The sequence below is a fragment of the Eulemur rufifrons genome, chromosome 7 (assembly GCF_041146395.1).
Source record: "Eulemur rufifrons isolate Redbay chromosome 7, OSU_ERuf_1, whole genome shotgun sequence".
In the NCBI taxonomy this organism is placed as follows: domain Eukaryota; kingdom Metazoa; phylum Chordata; class Mammalia; order Primates; family Lemuridae; genus Eulemur; species Eulemur rufifrons.
In genome coordinates, this window is record NC_090989.1 from 103,074,460 (window position 1) to 103,097,716 (window position 23,257).

General features: G+C 41.0%; 1 protein-coding gene across 3 annotated transcripts in view; it reads right to left on the reverse strand.

Annotated features, from left to right (window-relative positions):
* Nucleotides 1-22,966, reverse strand: part of KCNAB1 (potassium voltage-gated channel subfamily A regulatory beta subunit 1) — a 375,912-nt gene extending 352,946 nt beyond the window's left edge. For 2 of the 3 annotated variants that reach the window (XM_069473059.1, XM_069473056.1), the window contains exon 1: nucleotides 22,692-22,966. In XM_069473059.1, the coding sequence (XP_069329160.1) occupies nucleotides 22,692-22,966 (275 nt within the window). Of the gene's footprint in view, nucleotides 1-431; nucleotides 674-22,691 lie in introns of those variants that run through there. The other variant, XM_069473057.1, reaches the window with a different exon arrangement.
* Between the last annotated feature and the right edge of the window lie 291 nt (nucleotides 22,967-23,257).

Genomic DNA, 23,257 nt, shown 5'->3' on the forward strand with positions numbered 1-23,257 from the left:
ACTTGAACTACTTTATTAGCCATTAGCAACAACCATTTGATTCAGGCTTAGAAGAAAATAACAGTCTCAAAGTCCAGGCAGCATTAAAAATAATTCTACTCTTAACTTGTAAATTCCCTTGAGAATAATAGCGTCCCCTTTCTTCATTTTGACCTGCTAAATTACCTACCTACTTAGAGCCAAAGATAATTCTACTGACAGCACATGGTTAGGACCTTCCACAAGTGAGCTTGACTATCTTTTCTATAACCCTTTAAGCAAAGAGAAAGTCAACTTAAAGATCTCTTAGGGATTTGAGAAGAGGGCTCATCACATTTTTTTTCTTGTCCTTATAGTGTTTTGTCTTGCTATTTCAATCCTTATCTCTTTAATAACAATCGTTGACTTCAGTGAGGTGCCCTGGTTGGATGAAACATTGCAATCAGCAGTACCTGTATGCCATGCCCGTCTCTGCCTTGGTGGTTTCCTGCAACGAAATTCCATGGACACGTAAAAAGGTTTCCAAATATTTCTGTTCCGCTGCTCCACTGGGCCTAACGGGCCCACAGGCTGCCTTAGGCTGAGTCTTGGGCACTGCTAGGTGCCGTCTGCATTTTAAAGCCGATTCACTGGATTTTGGCAGTCCCAGCTTGGGGCTAGGGATGTCTGCACAGGCAGGTTTATATAGATGCATGTTTCAAAAACCCAAGGAAGCAAAGCTAATTGCACAGTACTTAGCTTTAAGATTAGCTGTATCTTGCTGTGATTACCTTGGGTTATCTGGCTTCAGTGTGTCCCTCAGAAGGGTCAGCTTGTTTTCTTTAGATCCCTCTTATCATTTTTGTAGGAGAGCAGGCTCCTAAGTCTCAGCAAAGTTACATGTCTCTGTCCAGGCCTGTGCATAAAAGAGCCTGTCAGAAACCAATCACTGTTCTCCTTCCTTAAAAATTCTCAAAGTCAAACGTAAGCAACTATGTATTGGCCCTGGGAAAAAAATATGGGCGGTTTTTCCCACGTCGTTCTATTTAGGTAAAAGGAAATATTTTGGTGGGATATGGGCCAAATCTTCTGTTTTCATAAGGACCTTAAGGCCTTGGAGATGATTCATAAGTGTGCAATGAGACCTCTCTAAATTATCAAACATTTCATAATTAAATAATTTTTCATAAAAGTGGCATGATTCATTTGGGTGAAATGTTCATTAACCTCTTTCTTTTTCAGACGTTGCTGTCAAATGATAGGAAATATCAATAAGGTGGTTGTGAAAAGCAAAGGGCCCACACAAATGTGGCCAACTATTTTTGACAAACGTGCAAGAGCAATTCTATGGAGGAAAGATTATCTTTTCAACAAATAGTGCTAGAACAATTAGACATCCATAAACAAAGCAAAACAAAACAAAAACAAATAAAAATAAGTGAACCCTTGACTTAAACCTTATATTTATACAACAATTAACTCAAAATGCATCATAAACTTAAATGTAAAATGTAAAACTATGAAACTTCTAGGTAAAAACAGAAGAAAATCTTCAGCACCTAAAGCTAAGTGAAGGATTATTAGACTCGACACCAAAAGCACAATCCATAAAAGGAAAAACTAACAAATTTAAACTCATCAATGTTAACAACTTCTGCTCTAGAAAAGACCCTGTGAAGAAGATGAAAAAACAAATTACAGACTGGGAGAAAATATTTGCAAACCACATATCTGACAAAGGACTTACATCTAAAACAGATAAAGAACTCCCAAAACTTGACAATAAAAACAAAAACAATCCAATCAGCAAATGGGCAAAAGATATGAACAGACATTTCACTGAAGATGATACAAAGATATCTGGCCGGGCGCGGTGGCTCACGCCTGTAATCCTAGCACTCTGGGAGGCCGAGGCGGGTGGATCGCTCGAGGTCAGGAGTTCGAGACCAGCCTGAGCAAGAGCGAGACCCCATCTCTACTAAAAATAGAAAGAAATTATATGGATAACTAAAAATCTACATAGAAAAAATTAGCCAGGCATAGTGGCGCATGCCTGTAGTCCCAGCTACTCGGGAGGCTGAGGCAGTAGGATCGCTTAAGCCGAGGAGTCTGAGGTTGCTGTGAGCTAAGCTGACGCCACGGCACTCACTCTAGCCTGGACAACAAAGTGAGACTCTGTCTCAACAACAACAAAAAAAAAAGATATCAAATAAGTGCATCAAAAGATCATTATCCATTAGGAAAATACAAATGAAATCCATAATGAGATAACATTATATATCTACCTGAATAGCTAAAATAAAAATAGTGGTAACACCAAATGCTGGCAAAGATTCAGAGAAACTGGATCCCTCATAAATTGTTGGTGGAAATGTGAAATGGTACAGCCACTCAAGAAAAGAATGTGGCAGTTTCTTATAAAATTAAACATACCAAACTTACCATATGACACAGCAGTCACACTCTTGGGTATTTAACCCCCCCAAAAATGAAAACTTATGTTCACACAAAAACCAGCACACAAATATTCATAGCATCTTTATTTGTAATAGCTGAAAACTGGAAACAACTCAGATTTTCCACAGTGGGTAAGTGGTTCAACTGTGGTGCCCCCAGGCCATAGAATACCACTCAGTAATGAAAAGGAATGAACTATTGATAAAAGCAACAAGTTTAAAGGATCTCAAGGGACTTACGCTGAGTGGGGGGGGGGGGAAAAGCCAATATCAAAAGGTTTCATTCTGTATAATTCCATTTATATAACATTCTTGAAAAGCGCCCATGCTCTTTTGACAAAATTATAGAGATGGGCAACAGATTAGTGGCTGCCATGAGTTAGGGAAGATGAAAGGGAAGAAGGTGGCTGTGGCTATAAAAGGGTAGACGAGGGATTCTTGTAATGAATGGTTATAGTTCCAAGAACTGTGCCTTGATTATGGTGGTGGTCACACCAATATACACATGTGATGAAATTGCATGGAACTAAATATACACACAGATGACTGCCTGTAATACTGATAAGATCGGAATAAGGTTGGTGGCTTATATCATCATCAATTTCCTAGTTGTGTTATTGAACTACAGTTATGCAAGATAATATCACTTGGAAAAACTGGGTGGATGGTATATAGAACATCTCTATTGTTTCTGCACGTGAATCAGCAATTATCTCAAAATAAAAAGTTTTCTTTAAAAAAAAAAAAAAAAAGCAAAGAGACTCCTCACATAAAGATTTCCCCACCATGTGACTCTCGTCCAGGTGTAACTCCTGGGCATAAACTTTTCATTCGGGCCACAGGCTTTGCACTCCCACCCCTCACCCACCCCCCATCTCTTCTCACATGAATTCTCCCCACACATGCTCAACTGCCCCCGTAAAGCTCACCTCCCCTCGGAATACTTCCCTGACCACCCAGCCCATTCCTAGAAATTCCACCTGTAATTTAAATCTAAAGTACCCATTTGATACTTGTAAACTGTTTCACAAACGTTTGCACATCCCTTTATGATTTCTGCCATATTTTTGTATATCTCATACCATTATTTATTTATTTGGAATTAAATTGCCTTTTTTACTGAAATAAATCTATTTAGTGTTATGAACTCAGTGTTTGTGTCCCCCCAAAATTTATATGTGGAAATCCTAGCCCCAGTGTGATGGTATTAGGAGGTGGGGCCTTTGGGAGGTGAGTTGGTCATGAGCTTGGAGCCCACGTGAACAAGATTGGTACCCTATCTGCATACGAACTCAAATCATCTTCTTGGCCACCAGTGAGTGGCACTTGTACCTACTTTGAGAAACACAGACATAATATACTGTCCCAGAATATTAGATACCTCTGCCTGCAGGGGTACGTGTTAACTCCCCACCTAGACTCTAAGGTCTTTGAGAGGAAGGACTGTATCTGATACAAGCTTGTAACCTCAATAACAATAAGCATGGTATTTTGTGCACAATCAATACTTCATAGAGATTAATGATACACTTGCTTTAATTTTAATTTCCAAATAGCTACGTTTCCCCTCATCAATCCACTTTCACCTCAACAGCCAAAGCCCTGAGCCTCAAGGGAGAAATAAAAGAGTGTAAAGAAAAGGCCAGAAAAGCTAGAATAGGAAGCATGCAGTAGGACGGAGTTAAGGAGTTTCCAAGTAAAGTTGTACCTCTGGTTCCATCACTTGCCTTAGCCACTCGTTAAATCTGACTGTGTGAGCCGTGAAAGTGTTTCCTTCAGGGCTGAGAACACCTGAAAGGTGCAGTGGGAATTCCTTGCAAGGAAGAAACAGGTGCACTGGAAAAGCAGCTCATAAAACATGAGACATGAGCTCTCCTCCATGCACCCCCCTCCTTCTCTGCCCTCTGAGTATGGAGCTGTGCCGAGGAGGGGAGCAAGAAATGAGAAAGCTAATATTTGTCGGATACTGAAGTTTCTTTTCATAAAGTTCTAACAGTTGGCCAATGTCATAAAAGTTCCCAGTTTAAAGCTGAAGGGTGGACACTATATATAATACGGAACCGTGAGTCCCTTTAGTTGTCAATACAAATTAAGATAAAAATTAAGTTTTAAGCTCAGTGGGATAAGACTGTAAAAAATGCCTCTGAGGAGCTGCAGAGAGCAGTTAATGTCTTTCTTGCTGCCTTTCTGTGTCTCAGGAATGATAATTATCACATTCTTTTTAGAATCTTTAAGTATTACACAATCACAGGGTCAGCACGATGTAGGAAAAAGTGACAAATCCATCCGATGAGAGAGGTGCTTCCAGCCATGTTCTGCTGCTGGGGTGCAGGAGGCCTTGGGACACAGGAGAAGTCAAAGATGGAAGCTCACACAGTTCCAGGTGGCGGGCAGGCTTCGCCCACACCTGTGCAGTGTGCATGAATAACTGTGACCATGGGTGGGTCTTGATCTCTCCGACCCCTTAGTTTTTTATTGGCTCAGAGTTAGGCAATCTCTCGGTGCTTTTCCAGTGCACCTGTTTCTTCCTTAGAAGGAATTCCCACTGCACCTTTCAGGTGTTCTCAGCCCTGATGGAAACACTTTCACAGCTCACATAGTCAGATTTAACTAGTGGCTAAGGCAGGTGATGGAACCAGAGGTACAACTTTACTTAGAAACTCCTCAGCTCCATCCTACTGCATGCTTCCTTTTCTAGCTTTTCTGACCTTTTCTTTACACTCTTTTATTTCTCCCTTGAGGCTTAGGGCTTTGGCTGCTGGGGTGAAAATGGATTGATGAGGGGAAAGGTAGCTCTTTGGTGACTAAAATTAAAGCAAATAAATCATTAATCTCTAGGAAGTATTGATTGTGCACAAAATACCATGTTTACCATTCTTCTACGTCTGATATTCTGCAAGTCTTAAAAAGTACTTGAGCTAGACATTCTACACAGGTGACAGCCCTTGCTGTGTAGGCTGGTGAGACCTGAATTCCATGCATTATTAGCTCATTCTCTAAGATACCGGGCCCATGAGATTGCTGCTATTCTTAGAATATACCAAACACTTTTACAGCATAGTTTTCAGTTTTTCTTGGCTAAGGAGGTGACTTGTTGAACACTGTATCCTGAATTCACAGACATGTCACAGTCGTCTAAACATTGTCTCAACCTAGAAGTAAAGACTGAGGCCGGATCTGGTGGGCTAGGAGGATGGGGCTATGTTCCCACGGCTGGGGTGGAGGAGTGATGGAACCACCCAAGTGAATTTGGACAAGGGACACCAGACCTCAGGTCAGAGCATGTTTCCTATTCCAATTATTTACAGGAACTTTGTCTTCCGCTCTTGTTCACAAGTGTGCTCACTAGTGCTCTGTGTGTGATGCCATGAGATGTCTGCCTCCACCCTGGGAACCATCCAGAGGTATCATTCTTCTTGTCACTGCCATCTTCTCTTCACCTTTGCTAGAGCTGCCTTGGAGTCTAGTTGTACATGGTGAGACCACAGCTAAATACAGTATGTGTGTGTTGTGTCAACAAAGCAATGCATAAAACATCACCTTTGCTCTTGGGGAGCTCTCGGTGGAGGGGAGGAGAGAGCGCAGTAAAGATTACAAAGGAGTGGGATGTGAGCCAGGTGGAGGTGAGCAGTGAGGAGAGCTCCCAAACCTAGTCTGGGGAAGGGGTGGAGGTGGGGGGAAGATAACGTCAGCCATAAAGGCAAGGGGTGGGGAAGGTGGAGGAGTTTTTTCAGAAGTTTGCAGTCGAGCAAGTCTAATCTTGAATGTCTCTGTTTATCATTCATTTGCACTTTTCTAGGCAATCCTTCTTCCCTCCTTTTAGGCCAGATTTTCTCTGGGACTGCAATACAACAGTACCAGTAAATTAGGGGAGGGGACAGCACGTTATAGTGCATGGGGTTACAGCACATGACCAACAGAGAGCCCCATTAAGCCAGCCTCAGCTCTTCCTCCCTGGCTCCCAAAGGTAGCATCTTCACCTCACTCTCACTTTGATCTCTCTTCCTCATCCCCACTGTTCATCTATTATATAATCTTGCTCTGTAGCATAAAAACAACTCCTCCCCAATGTACGATGTGTTGTATTTCTAATATATACAATAGATATGTGCACTATAGCCTTGCTGTAGAAAAAATTAGCATACCTACTGGTGACCAGGTCTACAGTTCTCTTCCTTGACCCAAAAGGGCTTGAGGGCAGAGCTGGCCCTTGGGATTTAACTGTAGTTCTGCATTTATTCCATGATGATGCACATCCACAGCCAGAAAACATCTTTGAGTAGAGCTCTGGTATTCACAGCAAAAACTGTCCTCGCTACTTTGGGTGTGACTCTCTTGCTCTTTCTGCAAAAGTTACCAAAAGATGCCAAAATGTGGCCTTTATTCTAAAGCTAAAGCAAAGGAAATGGCCAGTGGGGTCCAGATGTGCAAAGTGCACCGTGTGGCCAGAAATACTTTGAAATGTGGCAGTTAGAGCACAATGTGCTTTGGAAGAGAGGTAGGTGAGAAGAGGTGGGTGAGGAGGGTGGGAAGGGTGGGAGATAAGGCCTCAGTTCCATTGTTTAAATGCTGGGCTCTCTTTTCAAGTAACATTGAGCCATGGAAGATTTGAGATCAGGATAGTACTGTGCTCACATGCTGTTGAGTCAACACTGACACATGCTTCCAGGATGCTGAGAACATCTTCCCCTTTATCCCAGTCTGTACTGGCCTGGCTTGGAACAATTCCCAAAGGAATTATGGCCAAGGAAGAGATCTATAGACCTGGTCACCAATAAGTATGCTGATTTTTCCTACAGCAAGGCTATAATGCATCTATCTATGTATATATTAGAAATACAAGGCCGGGCTCGGTGGCTCACGCCTGTAATCCTAGCACTCTGAGAGGCTGAGGTGGGAGGATCGCTAGAGGTCAGGAGTTCGAGAGGAGCCTGAGCAAGAGTGAGACCCTCTCTCTACTAAAAATAGAAAGAAATGATCTGGACAGCTAAAAATATATATAGAAAAAATTAGCTGAGCATGGTGGCGCATGCCTGTAGTCCCAGCTACTTGGGAGGCTGAGGCAGAAGGATTGCTTAAGCCCAGGAGTTTGAGGTTGCTGTGAGCTAGGTTGATGCCACGGCACTCTAGCCCAGGCAACAGAGCAAGACTCTGTCTCAAAAAAAAAAAAAAGAAATATGAGAGGTAGTGGAGTATGGTAGAAAGAGCATGGGCTATGAAGTCAGGAAGTCCTGGGTTTATAATACTTGCAATGATGTCAGGGTCAGAGGGTCACTGCATTCTTTGCACAACTGCAAGAACTGCCATCCAAATTGTAATCTATGAGGATTGTGCCCCACAGCGTTGTGCAGTGCACAGCATGTACAGCTATATATGGCAGTCCTAGACAGACTTAGCAAAGCAAGCAATAATTTTCAGAGGACTTCAATGCTATGGGTTGCATGACTACAAAATAGACGGGGATGGCTTTGAATATGGCTTTCTCCTTTCTAAAGAGAAACAAGACATTATCTGAATAACGCTGATTTTTATTTCATCTAGCAAGAAATACCTCCATCACTCTGTAAGCATGTACTTAGAAAGCAAGGTTCAAAGTTACAAAGAACGCCACATACCCATGATCACTGGCTCCACATGCTCTGCCATACAGCTCATCTATCTACTTCCACACATTATTTTTATGGAGTCTGGAACTTGTCAGAGACAAGGCCAGGATTCTGGAGTGCAGAGTGGCACCATGAAAAGTAAATCTCAGCTACAAAAGCAAGATCTAAAAATTTATATTTTTAGTTTTGTGATACAATGCACAGGTGAGAGGTCCCATTGGGATTGTTCCATCTAAAATAATATCCCTCTTCTTCATCTTGACACTTAAGACTAATCTAAGAAATCTAGGGTTCTAACTAGAGCTAGAAGAAAGCTTAGAGATCAACCAATTTAATTCTTTTGTTTTACAAATAAGGAAACAAACATCCAGGTAAATTGACAATATTAAGCAGTCAGTTATTGTGAGGACTGGAAGAAAGTGCAAGTTTCCATGGGCTTAGTGGTCAGGTAGAAGGGGCTTAAATCCTTGCCTAACAGCATAATACTCATGTGACTTGAGTGCTCTTTGAGTTTTTAGTTTCTTCCTCTGAAAAAAAATGGAGAAAACAATACTACTTTCATATAATTAAATAATCTCAATCAGTTTATATATTTTAAATTCCCAAATGTACTATCCTGCCTCTTGAAATATCATTTCACTGTATAATGATCATAAATTTGTAATCACTGACCAAAATTCTGAGGCAATACTGTTGAAAATATGATCCACTGAAAAGCCCTTTGTGTGTTTCTGCTGTGGAAGAAAAATGAATGGCTTCACTTTGCCTACTTTATTTGTGATAGAATGTTCTCTTTGGCTAGGAAATTTATAAAATTTATAGTACAAGTATCCTATCAACATTTTGAAAAATTGTGTTCTACGTGGCTTGCTTTTCTAAACTCTCTAAGGATTATCCCAAGATAAACATCAACTTGAGGCAATTTCAGCGTTCAGTATTTTCCCAAACAGATTCAAATGTTATTAATAGTTCAAACAGAATAACAACTGAATTTTTAGAGGTCACCTTTTTAGAAACCTTGCTAGATGAACACAGCCAAAAATCAACACATGAGCAAGTAAGATATTCCAAAGCCCATGTTTCAGACCTCCTGGGAGAATGTCTCCATTTATAAACCATTTACTCTTTCGTGGTCATAATTCGAGCAAGACTGATTTTCTTATTTCTTATTCCTCCCTAGTGTAAAGATAGCAAATTGGATGAAAAGAGCTATTAAGGGCAGGTATAGTGACAACAGCAAGAAAAGTTTACAGCACAGCGAGGACACAGAAAAAATTAATGGAGGAGGAAAGAAATTGGAAGCCAAAATTTAAAAGTAAAATAGCAAATTGAGGCCTCTGATTTTCAAGACAGATAGCTCTACATGCCTTAATAGTCCCTGAGGACATTTTAATATAGTACAATAGCTGATGTTTATTAAGATAAACTAGAATTGTCAAGTTGTTTCTTCAGGTTCAAAAAGTTAAAATAAAGCCTTGACACTTAAATTAGAAAGTTTCAGGTATTGGGAAGAATCACTTGGGTGAAAATTTTTTTATTCTCTGACAATGTCAGATGAATGAGTCCTAGTTGTGAACATTTTCTGCATTTAGAAATATTATCACATCTATCCTCATAAACTTTTTCCCATTAATAGCAACTTGGTGGTTTAGCCAATTCTTAGCCTAAAGAAAAGGCCAATTTGTTCTTGAGCTGCAGACTACATGTTTCTTTCCCTTGCCCCTTCCTTCCTTTCTTTCTTTCTTTCTTCCTTTCTTCCTTTCTTCCTTTCTTTCTTTCTTTCTTTTTTTGTCTGAGACAGGTTCTCGCTCTACTGCCTAGACTAGAGGGCAGTGGCGTCATCATAGCTCACAGCAACCTCAAACTCCTGGGCTCAAGTGATCCTCCCACCTCATCCTCCCGAAGTGCTAGGATTACAGGCATGAGCCACCGTGCCCAGCTCCTTGGCCCTTTCTCACCTGCTTTCTCATTGATTTGCATTCCCACAAAGTCCATGCATTCTTGTGAAAGTTCAGTTGAAATGGTGCATCTTGGGTGTATTTTTTTCTAATATTTCTTTTCCTGGTCTACCTGCCTTTTGACAGAACTACTTGCTCCTTTGTTTGTATTTTATAATATTTCATTCACACTTCTAATATCACACCAATAAAACTGTACTGTAGTCTTGTCTTCCCTAAAAAGATTCCCAGTTCATTCAGGACAAGAAGTCCTGAATATGCATGGCCACATCCTCAGAACTGGAACACAATAGATGCTCAAACTTCTGGAATAAATTCTGCTTAATTTTCTAGTTCGATTGTTAGAAATTACATATATGGTAATGAAAGAGTATCCTTGAATGTAAGAATATATTTTCCTTTTTTTAAAACCAATTCTAAATGTTGACTTCATTGGAAATTCATTTAACTGAAAATACTTTTAAAATACATTTAATACTTCTTTGCCATTTCTTTTGGATAAATGACCATCTGGAATGTAAAATATTGCAAACAGGTTTAAGCATTTAATATTTTGTTCAACAAGCAAGTTGTGTTTGGATAGTCACATCGCTCAAATTACTAAGCTTGGAACTAGAAAGAGCTGATCTTCCTAATTCTTCCAACTTGTGGAATTGTTTGTGTTGACTGTCCCCTCCTTAGTCCCAGGGGTAATTAAATAATTCAGCAGCCCTTTTGGATAGATTGTTTCATGCTTAATGTTCATTGCTGTAATCAAATTAAATATCAAGATTAAGCTATAAAATGTGCTTTGTGCTTTTATTTTTTAAGTGAACTATTTCAAATGGAAGATAGTTGCAATAAAAAAGGGTCTCTTGTATACAAACCCAATTTTCTTAACCAATTATTTCCCAAATTCCTCACAATTCCACACCAAAAAAAGTATGCATATCTTGATTGAGGATAGTGATTCAAAGAAGGAATGCTAGAACATCATTAAGGATATGCAGTTTTATTTAACAGTACCCCATTCAAAACCATGCTGTATCTTGCTTGTGGGAACAGAGTGACTGGCTTGCCTGTCTTTGAGAATCCTGTAGGTGCATTATAGGAAAACATGTGTAATGATTACATTGTTTGAATGAACATAGTGCTGTAGAAGCTCCTCTTAAAAACACACACCTTACAGGTTCTGAAATAACAGACTGAATTAGCAAGCTCTCCTGGCTCTCCACAGGTGCTCTCTGACCCCTGTTTCCATGTGCCTGATCCTGCCTCCTGAGATATCAGTCTGTGTTTGTGGCGCCAGAGTCTGTGGCTGTTACCATGGAAAGGGATGGCCTTGCAGCAACTTCATCTCACAGCCGAATAGAACATGAGCTGCAGGGAGCTCATCCAACCATAAACAATTCTCAGGGCAATATGGAGAACTCTGAGAGGTTCCAAACAAGAGCTGAGTGCTCACGGATTGACACAAGGAAGGCTGTTTACTCCATCAGTGCTCCGCGTCCCCGCCAGGTTGATATCAGATCACCATCTACAGGTGTCTGAAGTGTCATCAACCTTCTCAGTGAAACAGGAAAGTTGAGATCCAAGTAAAGAAGCCAAAAGAGATTGACCCACCATGTGGCTAAGGAAAGGCTAGGTCAATGCGTCAGGCTTTCAACAAGGGGAATAACGTTGAAAGTGAAGGAATGCCTTAGTTATAACAGCCAAATCCTACCTGAGCAGCTCCTTACTCTTTTCCAAACACTGTTCTGTGGCTTGGACTGGCCAGCTGTTCACCATGCCCATGTCTCTTTCTTCTAAGGCACGGGTTTGGACTATAGTTCCCACACTTGCTTGCAGTTAAGAGTGGTCAGGTGACTGAATTCCAGCCAATGTTACTTCTGCCTACAGGGGCCACTTACAAGTCTGGCCCATAAAAGAGCCCCTCGACTGACCCTCCTTCTCCCATCTGCTGGATCCATGTCAACACTCAGACATGGGCCAGCTTAGAGAACAAAAGGTGAAGATGACAGAATTTTCATCAGCCCAGATCCCACCTGATTGGACCCTTCCCACCCTAATTTGACTTACATGAGTAAGAAATAAGCTTTCTCTCTCTCTCTCCAGGGTCTCGCTATGTTGCCCTGGCTAGTCTCAAACTCCTGCGCTCAAGAGATCCTCCTGCCTCAGTTTCCAGAGTAGCTGGAATTACAGGTGCACACCGCCATACACAGCTTTACCAGCTAGGGTTACCTTTAATAAAATCAATGGACTTTGTTTTGTAAAGGGCATTTACCTACAACTTAACCAAAACAAGCATTGAGGAGCCCTTCCTGGACTGGGTACCAGAACCAGAGATCTGGCGGGGAGCCCAGTTTAATTTCCTGGAGACTGAAGAAATATTTGGCAAGTCCCTGCTTGAAATTTGGTCACAATGTGTGTACCAATGTACACAAAACTGCCAATTTCTCTTGCCTTTGAATAGAGATATTTTTCTAAAACTGAAGGAGTGATACCTGATGACATTTCACCTACCGAGGGAGGATGTTGGGGAAAGGAAACATTGTTTCAATTGGCATCTCCGGAGAAATGTGAGCAAGTGTTCCTCAAAACTATGTTGTTTTCTTCTCCCGTGGAGCAAAAGCACACAATACAACAGTAAAAATCTCTGGCAAGTCATTAGCACGTGCCATTTAGTGACAACCACAGGCTAAAATTGGAAAGGCCAGAGCAGTTGTTGCTGTCTAACCTTCGTGTCCTCTCAGAGCTCAGATGAAGAGACGGCCAAAGACTAACTTAAACCCAAGTTCTGAAATTGAGTTAAATTTATCTAACAAAGGATGCCACTTTGGGGTGCCTCCCCTGGCCTCTGTGCTTACTCAGCTCTTTTGATGGAAATAATTTCCGTGGGAGGGAGGCCTGAAGAAATATTAAAATTCATAGTCCACACTATGCCACAACCCTTTGCTGCCCACCTGAGTGACTTCCTCCCCATCTGAGCTGCTGCCCAACGTCCCAGCCCCTGGCTAGACAAGTGTGGGAGAAAGACACAAGGACTTCAAACAGGAGCGGAGGGTGTGACTCCCATATCCCACAATAGAGAACCATATAGTGCGGTGGAAAGTGAAAGCGAAAAGTGAAGTTAGTAAAGTCACGTCTTAGTAGTGATCTTTTATCAACGCAAACTAGGGGAAGAGGGATTCTGTGGGGTTAAGAGGTGGCATCTGCAGCCTGATTCTGCAGATTCAAGTACTGGCTCTATCACTTACTTGCTGGCTGAGCTGGGGCAGGATCTTTTCTAAGGCTCAATTTCCTCCCATAAAGTGGAGATGATAAAAACAGGCACCTCATGCACAGAGATCATTGGGAAGGATTCAACTGAATAATCTAAGAAAAGTGCTGGTGTGTAATAAGTATTCAGTAAACAGTTGCTGATATTAGGAAAAGAAGGCAGATGTCATGGGCTTTGGTCAACTCACCCAAGAAAGCCTGCCTGGGTCTGAGAATGAAGTATGGCTGCATCTACTCCTACATTTACTCGAAAAGAGATAAATTAGGAGTAACCATGCTCTACAGCCATATTCTAGACTGAATTAGAGCCAATGTTGGTGCAGAAAATAATAAAAATATTCGTCCACATATAGACTGTGGTTTATAGCATACAGAGTATTTTCACATTTACTTTGGATCTAATCTTTAAAATCGCAAAAGATGGATAACACAGAAGTTTTTATTGCCACCATACAGATGACAAAATTGAGGCTCAGAGAGGGAACATAGTTTGCTGAAATCCACACATCTAGCCAGCAACAGAGCTAGCATCTAAACCTAGGTCTTTCTATTCCAGAGACAATGGATGGATCCACTGTGCACGGAGAGAGGACATGTGAGATGGATGTTTGACCTGTGTTAATCAGAAAACATTTCAAATCAGAAGAATAGGAAGGCAAAATAACAGAAGGGGCTGATGGCATTTCAAAAGGGAATGGTAATAATAGCATTTGCTGAAGGGCCCTTCCTGGGCACTCAACACTGTGCTAAAACTTTTATAGATGCCACCTCATTTAATCTTCCCAACTCTGTAAATATATAACACTGTTATTCCCATTTTACAGGTGAGAATACTGAGGTTCCAGGTCACATAGATTGTAAGTGGTTAAATCAGGATTCAGACTTAGGTCAGGCTGATATCAGAGCTTCTATTAATCTGTCCCCAGTTTGTATTAGCCCTGGAGGCTTTTAGAGGAGGCAAGATGCACAATGTCTCTAATTGGCAAATACCAGAACTGTACAACAATCTGAAAGATAAATGTGAAAAATTAATAAACTAAGCTGTACAAAATATAAATAAGCTGTATAAAATAAAGCTAAGCTGCATAATTAAAGCTAAAGTTTAAAATCATAGTATGATGTCACCCTACCTCTGAGAAGCAGAATATTCAGTACATAGACACAGAACTAGAAAGGCTGACCTTGGACAAGGAGTAGAATAACAATGGCTCAAAGAGGTCACCTGGAATATACTTGAGCCTATTCAACAGAGAGATGGCTTAGGAAATGTTATTTCATCTCCTTAATGTGAAAAGAAGGGGGAAAAAAAAACCAATGATAGAAAGTGAATAGGCAGGACCACTCTCTTCACTGAAGGACATGGGTTGTAACAAGTCCACGGGGTTGGTGTGTGGATTAAACAGAATGACTATGAAAGCCCTGGGCAGAGGGCATGATGCTCTACAGATGCTTGATGAATGTGAAGGAGATGAAATAAACAGTCCTGTGTGTATCACCGCCAGGATTTGTGTCAGATCTGAGTTACACCCTGCTATATTTAGCGAATATTTTCCTCTAAATTGACTCAGTTTAAAACTTAACCTTGTACTCTGCTGTAATAACCATGAATTTATAAGTATGAGGTGTAAGTTGTATATTTCTTCCTAATATTCATGAAAATAAATATGAACCCATTGAGAGATTTAATGTCCACATGCCGCCCAAAATCATCTCAAGTACAACTAGTGTGCCATAGTCTGGGAAACATCGCAGGCATGTGGAGAGCCCTGGATGAGGAACCAGGAGACCTGGGGTGTGGGCTTGGATGATCACGTGTGTCGCCTTCCCGAGGCACGTTCCGCGCAGGAAAGTGGGAGAATACATGCTTAGTGTCTTGTGAAGGCAAATGAGGTAACACACGTGAACACATTTCATAAACAGGGACATGGCAAACCCTAGGTGTTTGTGTGACTCTGTCTTCTTCTATAAAAGAAATCTTAAAAAGTCAAACATATCTGTTAGTAGTCAACCAATTATTAAAATAACATACTTTAAAAATCAAAGAGAACTTTTCTACTGCTCCTACAACTTCAAAATAAAGCATCACCTGGTTTCCTTTTTCTTGCAGAGATAACATAGTTGCATGACCTCTATAAAGGCCAGTGAGCAGGACATCAAACTCTGCCCCTGTGCTCTGGCTTATGATATTATTATACCACAGAGGCTCAGTGCTGGAAAGAGACCAAGGGATCATGATGTCTAGTCTCATTTTACAGCAGTGGTATTGAGTTCTGGAGAATTTTTGAAACCTTACTTATGGTCTCACAGCAAAACGGAATTCGAATCGTGACTGCAGGCCCCTCAACCAATTCTCCTGCTGTTACATGAACTTGCCCCCTGGAATGGCAGCGCGGCCTGAGGGGAAGAGGAAGTGGAGCTGCTGTCCCCTATATAATCCACTAACATCCAGTTAGGGAAGAACCCCATGGGCAAGACAAAGGACCGAGATAGGCGCTGTCTTCAAGGTGTCTACAGTCCTTCAAAAGGAACCAGAGGGCCGGGCGCGGTGGCTCACGCCTGTAATCCTAGCACTCTGGGAGGCCGAGGCGGGTGGATCGCTCAAGGTCAGGAGTTCGAGACCAGCCTGAGCAAGAGCGAGACCCCATCTCTACTAAAAATAGAAAGAAATTATCTGGCCAACTAAAATATATATAGAAAAAATTAGCCGGGCATGGTGGCGCATGCCTGTAGTCCCAGCTACTCGGGAGGCTGAGGCAGTAGGATTGCTTAAGCCCAGGAGTTTGAGGTTGCTGTGAGCTAGGCTGACGCCACGGCACTCACTCTAGCCAGGGCAACAAAGTGACACTCTGTCTCAAAAAAAAAAAAAAAAAAAAAAGGAACCAGACACACACACACACACAGTCTCACGTGCAAGGGCCCAACTAATAAGAATCTAAAACTGAGAAACTGTCACAGTTTTCCCAAGATAACCAAAGCAGCACAGGGATGCAGACTGAAGCAAGCCCCTGTATATTTGGCCACTCCTGTCCTGTCCATGGACGTCCACTTCCAGCTTACCAGCCTGGTGGTACAGCTGCACAGGGCAATGACAATCTCATAGTCCGTGAGTCAAAGGACATCATCAGCACCTTTAGAGACCATGGTAAGGCCACCCCTCCCCAGAGGCTGCTGCTGTGGTGCTTCAACTTCCTCTGGCTCCCTAAACCCTGTCCTGTTGAGGTTCACTCTCACTCCTAGCCCAGTCAGTCAGTGGTCTAAGATTTGTTTTCACAAAGAACAGAACCATGAGCTAGGAAGCAACCTTTCTAGCATAGTAAACAACATAAAATCATAGTAAACAACATAAAAATGTCCTCACAGTCTAACATCTCTAAAAAGATACTTCTATATAACTTCTTATATAAATATGACAAGAATTATAGCTTTATGGAGAATGTGCCTGCTCTAAGAAATAGGTATCATCTTTTAGAAAAGGAAGAGCTTTCTCCTTAACAAGAAAAGGATCAAATCAATAGCCTTTTCTCAGAAAAAAATTGTTTTAAATAATTTAGAGTGATTCCATCATTTAGCTCATTTCCATCCCTCCAAACATCATTGTACTGATGCTGTCTGCTATGTTTTAGGTCAGTGGAAAAGGAGGAAAGTGGAGGGTGTGGCCCAAAATTGATTGTCTGATCTACAACACATGTTTTACATCATTTCATGGAATTCTTAGTGCAGTCTTCTGAGCTAGGTATTCTTACACCCGTTAACAAAGTGAGCACACTCTGGAAAGGGGAGGTGTGCCTAATTTTGGCATCTCCAGCAATAGTCTCATTGTAACAGCAAAGGCATGGACTGCATGTCAGGAATGATGCTAGGGGCCTTTGTATAATATCACACTTGCTACAGTATGTGCCAGGTGCTGTTTTATGAGCTTTACTTGCTTAAAGCATTTGAGCCCCAAACAGCCCATCATTACTGACCTTTTACAGCTCAAGAAACTAAGTCACACAGTTGGTACATGGCAGAGCCAGGACTTGAACCCAGTAGCCTGGTTCCAGGATCTGTGGCCTTAACCCCAAAGCCAATTACCTCACTTAGGCAAGGAGCTTGTCCAGTGTTTCCTGGCTGGCAGGTCGTGCTGCCGAGATGCAGCCTGCAGGCAACAGGGCTCCAGAGGCTTCTTCTTCATCCCAGGCCCCACAAACACTTGTTTTTGCCAAAGCTAACACCTGCATTTGATGCCCAAGGGGCTCCATCTCTCTGGGGGTCTGGGAGAGATTTTGCTTTAGTATTTGCACTACACACATCTCTCTCCCCTGGACTCCTTCCTTCTACCTAAAAGCACCTACAGATCAGCTTTCTCCTACAGACTCCCTCCACCCCCATCCAAGATTCTGCTTTAGACTTCAACTATCACTCTCTGTCCTCCCCTCCTTGCCTCTTTTTTTTTTTTTTATTTCAGCATATTACAGGGCTACAAATGTTTAGGTTACATGTATTGCCCTTGCCCCACCCGAGTCAGAGCTTCAGCATGTCCATCCCCCAGATGGTGCGCATCGTACCCCTCCTTGCCTCTTCTTGAGAGAAATCCACACTCACTGCCTCTCCTCCATGCCCAGTCTCTGCCCAACTCCCCAGTCTCTGAAATGGTCAAATGGTCTCCTCCCCTCTTGTTCTCCTGCCCACATTCCCAGCTCCAGCCTGCAAGAACTGTTCCAGGATGCTGGTAGGAGCCTCAGCAACAGAAGCCATTCTCCATCTCCACTTCATGCTTCCATTCGTCTGTGCCTGTGCTCACTCTTCCCACACAGGGATTGCCTGCCCCAGACCCCCATCTCCTCCCGCTCAAGTCCAGCACACCTTACAAGTCCAGAGACAATCACTCCAGCTGGGTTCACTAACCCCTTCCCCTGAATTTTATGATCCTCTTTTCTATAGCACTTCTGATTTAAGTGCATGTCTTATCTTTCCTAGGCTGTAGGTAACTAGATTCTTTTTCAATTTATCTTTGCATCACCTACAGGGCCTTGTACAAGCAATCAATGGCTGTTGAATGTTCACTCACTGACCTCCAGCTTGATACTTAACAAGAGTATCTTCTTGCATAAGCTTCTTGCATAATCTCAGATCTCCTTGCATAAACTTGGCCAAAAGTTTCCAAGTTCTTGAATCACCTGCTGCCCTGTTGACAGGAACTGAGTCCACCAAAATTCACCTTAGAGAACTGCCTGTCCGCACACAGAACCACACCTGGCCTTCCAGAAGCAGGCCAAGTGAACACTTTCTAGGAAGTCAAGCAGTTTTGAGAGTGGAGAGAGGGAACATTAGAAATGAGGCTCAGTATAACTACTGTCCTAGATAAGAGGCGATCATTAAGGTGGTAGAAACCAGTATCAAAATGCTGTAGCTAAATTTTCACTCACATGTTAATGTGTCCTACTAAATGTCCCTAGTAACTTTAATTTAATAGGTTCAGTCAGCTATGGTTTGGAACATTAATATTGATAGTATTTAAATGCTCTTTGTATTCTAGCTCAAATTACTTTTCCTCAGGAGAATGGTGATTGTATGAACTCTTAAAAAGCCTTCAGTAAGAACATATGATGGTCTCATAAATATTAATTGAGCACAGCAGGATGCTTAGCTCTCAGGTGCTAGGTGAAGTACACATTTTTGCCAGAGATTTTGGAGTCACTCATCTTCATTAATCTTCATAAGCCTTAAATACACCATGCACAATAGGGGTTCTGTCTCAATCCTTATTTTAGACAGTGTGAAAACAAAGTGCATTACACTTTCAAATCATTTGTACATTATCTCATTTAAGTTTTACAATAGATCTCTGCGATGGTATTGGTCCCCTTCTGCAGTTGAAGAAACTGAAACTTGAAAAAGTTCATTAATTTACCCAACAATTTGTTTAACTATAAATCTCAATGCGAAAGATTCCATATAAACACTATGTAGTATAGAGAAAGCAATGAGACTGGCACTCATGAATATTGCCAGTGGGAAGGCACAATGAGAAAAATGTTTCCAGAAAGCAACTGGACACTATGCATTAAAAATAAATAAATATGTATATGTGTGTATATATGTGTATGTATATGTCTTATATATGTGTATATATAATATATATGCACATATAATACGTTAACCCATACAAAGATGTTTATCATAATAATATTTATAATAATGGTAAATAATAAACAAAAGAAGAATGTCTAAGTAATAATATAGTCATAAGATATGGTCCTTACAAAGAAAATTTTAAATGTTTTTTAAGATAATAAAATAGCCAGCTATAATATTAAGCAAAAAAATGGCAGAAATCAGAATATATACTGTGATTCCAATTCAAAAAGTTGGGGAAAGCACACCAAAATATTAACAGTGGTTGCTTTTTCTTCTGTATAGTTTTCTGTTTTCAAAATTTTCAACAAAGTTCAGATGCTACTTTTGTAATCAGAAAAAATTTCATTCAAAAACAACAAATAAATTTTTTAAAAAATCATGTCCACAGTTACACAAGAACTAAAAGGAAAAGCCAATCCTTTGCCTCCAACTTCAGAACTCTGGCCCCTGCACCGCCCTGCCTTGGTGTCCATGAGCATGAGCTGCCACATAAAATACACCATCATCACAGAGTCATCAGCCAACTCTGGAACGAATAATAAACCAGTGTTAAGCTGATTATATTAGACTGTTTTATCGTATAGTCTTATGTTGACGCAGCCCAGGAAAGGGGTCAGAACTACTTACCACAAGACTAACACGCATTCCCTGACCTGCTTCCTGCAATTTTATTTCTTAAATATGCCAGGACGGCTGAACCCCCTCTAATTCTAATGCTTTTTTCCAGTCATTTAATAATACCCTTTGTTTCAAATATAGGTTATCATAGAATCTGGCCATAAAGCAATCCTCAAATCCCTCATGAACTTAGAATTAACCTGCTGTAAAATATTTTAATTGCATCTTCCCAGAAAGGAAATTAGAGTTCTTGTTCTCTAGCAATTCCTTTTTGATGGCCATTAACCAAAGATCCACAAAATTCTTGCCAATAGCAAATGTGTAATGTCTTCAAGGACTCTGCAACTCACTTCATAGTCTATTCTTTAAGTAATGTTTCACAGATGGACCAATTTATCAGTATTTTATAATTTAATCACATTTACTTTCTATATACAGGTGTCTAACGGAGACATGACTCTTGGGCCATGATGTTAAAAGAAAGGACAATTGGAAGTCCAGAAAAACTTTCTGTAGCCTCTTGACAGTCAACATCTACAAATGAAAGAAAAATTTGGGTGGCTTGAGGAATCGCACATTCTATTGCTTACATTAAAATTTGAAGAGATTGCACCATCAGTCATTGTCATTGTCCAGTAATCTCAAGGACTGGACAGAGGTAGGTAGTTCCAACATTTGGAATGTAAAGAGGAAAGGAGCTGGCAATGAGAAGAATTGTCTTAGTTTTCTGAGCTATGCAAACACAGAGCTCTGCACTAAATTTATTTAATTTAAAAATGGACTTAGTTCCAACTGCACACACTAGTTTCCTCCTGGAAAAAAAATCATATTGCAAAAATAAAGGAAGATGGGACATTTTTAATTTTTGATGATGTAAAGTAGACACAACCTTCACTCTTTTTCAACATAGTCACTAAACAAGGGAAACACAAAGCTATTGTCAAGCAATGATTAATAAAATTTGGCACAGATTATCATGTATACATTAAGTCTGAATCATGTCTAATTTCATCTTTTCTGATTATAGGACAAATTGTTATTGTTTAATTAAAGCAGAAAAAAAGTGGAGATTTGCTTTTCTCCAAAAAGTTTCTCACTAAACCTGGTTACCTTAACTAATATTCCACTCTGACTTGATAAATGCTGTTCCAATGTCAGAGAATAGAGAAAGAATTTTGTGGTCCCGTATCAGACTATTTAAAGGGAAATTTCTGGTCTACAGTAGGTCAAGGGATATGTTATGGAAGGAAACCATTATCGAGGCTTTCCTTTGCCACTTAACTGTTTTTTCTGGAGGCTCTTTAATAATGGCTTCAATATTTATAGGTATGAGACGGATAATGATTTGAGATATGAGATACATGATGAGATACATCCCCAACACTGACAAGCTCATTCAGCCTTTCTTTGAGTAACACTGTCCTCCTTGGGTCTTCTCTCCACGTACCTTGAATGTGGGCATACAGCTTATGTAAGAGCTTCAGACAAGTCACTCTGGCCATGAACCTAAATGTATTTCACAGAACATTTCCAGAGCTTTATTTTGTTCTACTTTTTAAATGTTGATTTTTGAATAGTGACTTAGATTTAGAAGTATCAATTTTATTACTGCCTTGGAAACAGAAAAATGGAAGTAAGTTGAGGCATTTTGAAGCATATAGTCCAAGAAGTTTTTATTCTATATGCATCAGTTAACTCAATTGCTAAATAAGTTTTCCTGTAGTGTCTTTTTGGAATTAAAAATAGAAGCAGCTCAGAGCATACTGACTGCTTTGATAAACAGACTACATTGCAGGATGTCTATGCTACCACACAGCCTCTACAAAAGAAGTTTTCTATATTTCAACCATTTCATTGAAATCATTTTTCATTTCTAATGGATTTTTATTACCATTTAATGAAAATAGCTATTCTAGCCTTTATTTTCACAATAGTTTTTCTTATGAAATTATCAATTCCTAAGAGGTTTTTTTGTACAAATGTAGGAAATAAGCATCCTTAAATTTAAAGACTCCATGCACTTTACTCAGCATACTTTGCCTCCTAACATTGGGATTTGTGAAATTATCCTTCCTCTGCTTTATTTGAAGCTGAGACTGAGAAAAGAACAGAAAGAAAATCTACAGGAATTTGTCTTATATTTATCTCTCTTGAAAAAGTGCTTGTTTTCTTCTGATGTTATCTGTCTTAGCCATGGGACTCAGAGCCTATATTGGTGGTCAGTATGTTCTACTCTGCACCTCTGTGGCCAGCCTGAACCCTCACTCAAAAGTTCACACTGCGAAACTACACACTTTTTAAATAGGCACAACAAATATCCTTCCTTCATCCCCAGGGTCTTGGGGTAAAGGAAATGCAGAAAGATTGCAAAGTAGTTTTTGTTGTTATTTTGGAAGGGAGCATTTTTCTACAATCTCTGAACTCCTCTGATTTTTACTTAAGAATACCACTCTTTTGTCCTGTCAGGTTTTAAGCATCTACTGCCTGCTTTTGAGGGGTCTTTTCTGAATAACAATCCAGAGAACATTATTTGCCATAGGACCAAGATCCTGTTCTTTGTGGTTAGACCCTCTGAAATGCCAATCATCTGTAAAGCAGTTAGAGCCTTTATGATTTCAGCAGCTCGGGAGAAGAAATCAAAGCATCCGCTCTGCAGAGCACCTTCCAGCGGCGTCTCGCAGCGCCCGCGCAGCGCCCGCGCAGCGCCCGCGGCTTACCTGTGCGGCATGCCGGTGGTGTGCGCGGTGGTGTGCTCGCTGGACAGGTCGCAGAGCTTGAGGTACCAGTTCATCTCCACCTCCCGCAGCAGGGCCAGTTGCCGCGCCCTGAGCTGGCTTTGCCCTGAGGGGCTGAGGCTGCTGTCTTTACCATTCTCCGAGGCTTTCTTGGGAGATTTATCTTTCCCCGTTCCGGAAAACACAGACTGTTTCCTTAACTTGGTGCTCTCTTCTGAGATCTGACTCCCCGCCGCCCCTGTCCGGGCTGCCAGCATCGTGGAGTATCGCGTCTTTCAGAGAAGACTCTAAGTCACTGTCATCAAAGTAATGTAGATTGATTTTTCTGCGTCTGCCTCCCTCCTCTTCCCTGCCCACCCCACCTCACTTAACCTTATCCTGCCACAAAGCTGTAATTGAGCCCAGTCTGTGACTCCGATGAAAGGGAATCTCTAATCTTTCCTGACTACCTGTGATATCTTGGAACATAGAAATTTTAAAAACAACTCTGACAAACTTTGCAATACTAAAGTTTTGTAGTGCTATTGCTTCCGTAAAGTTAGGACTTC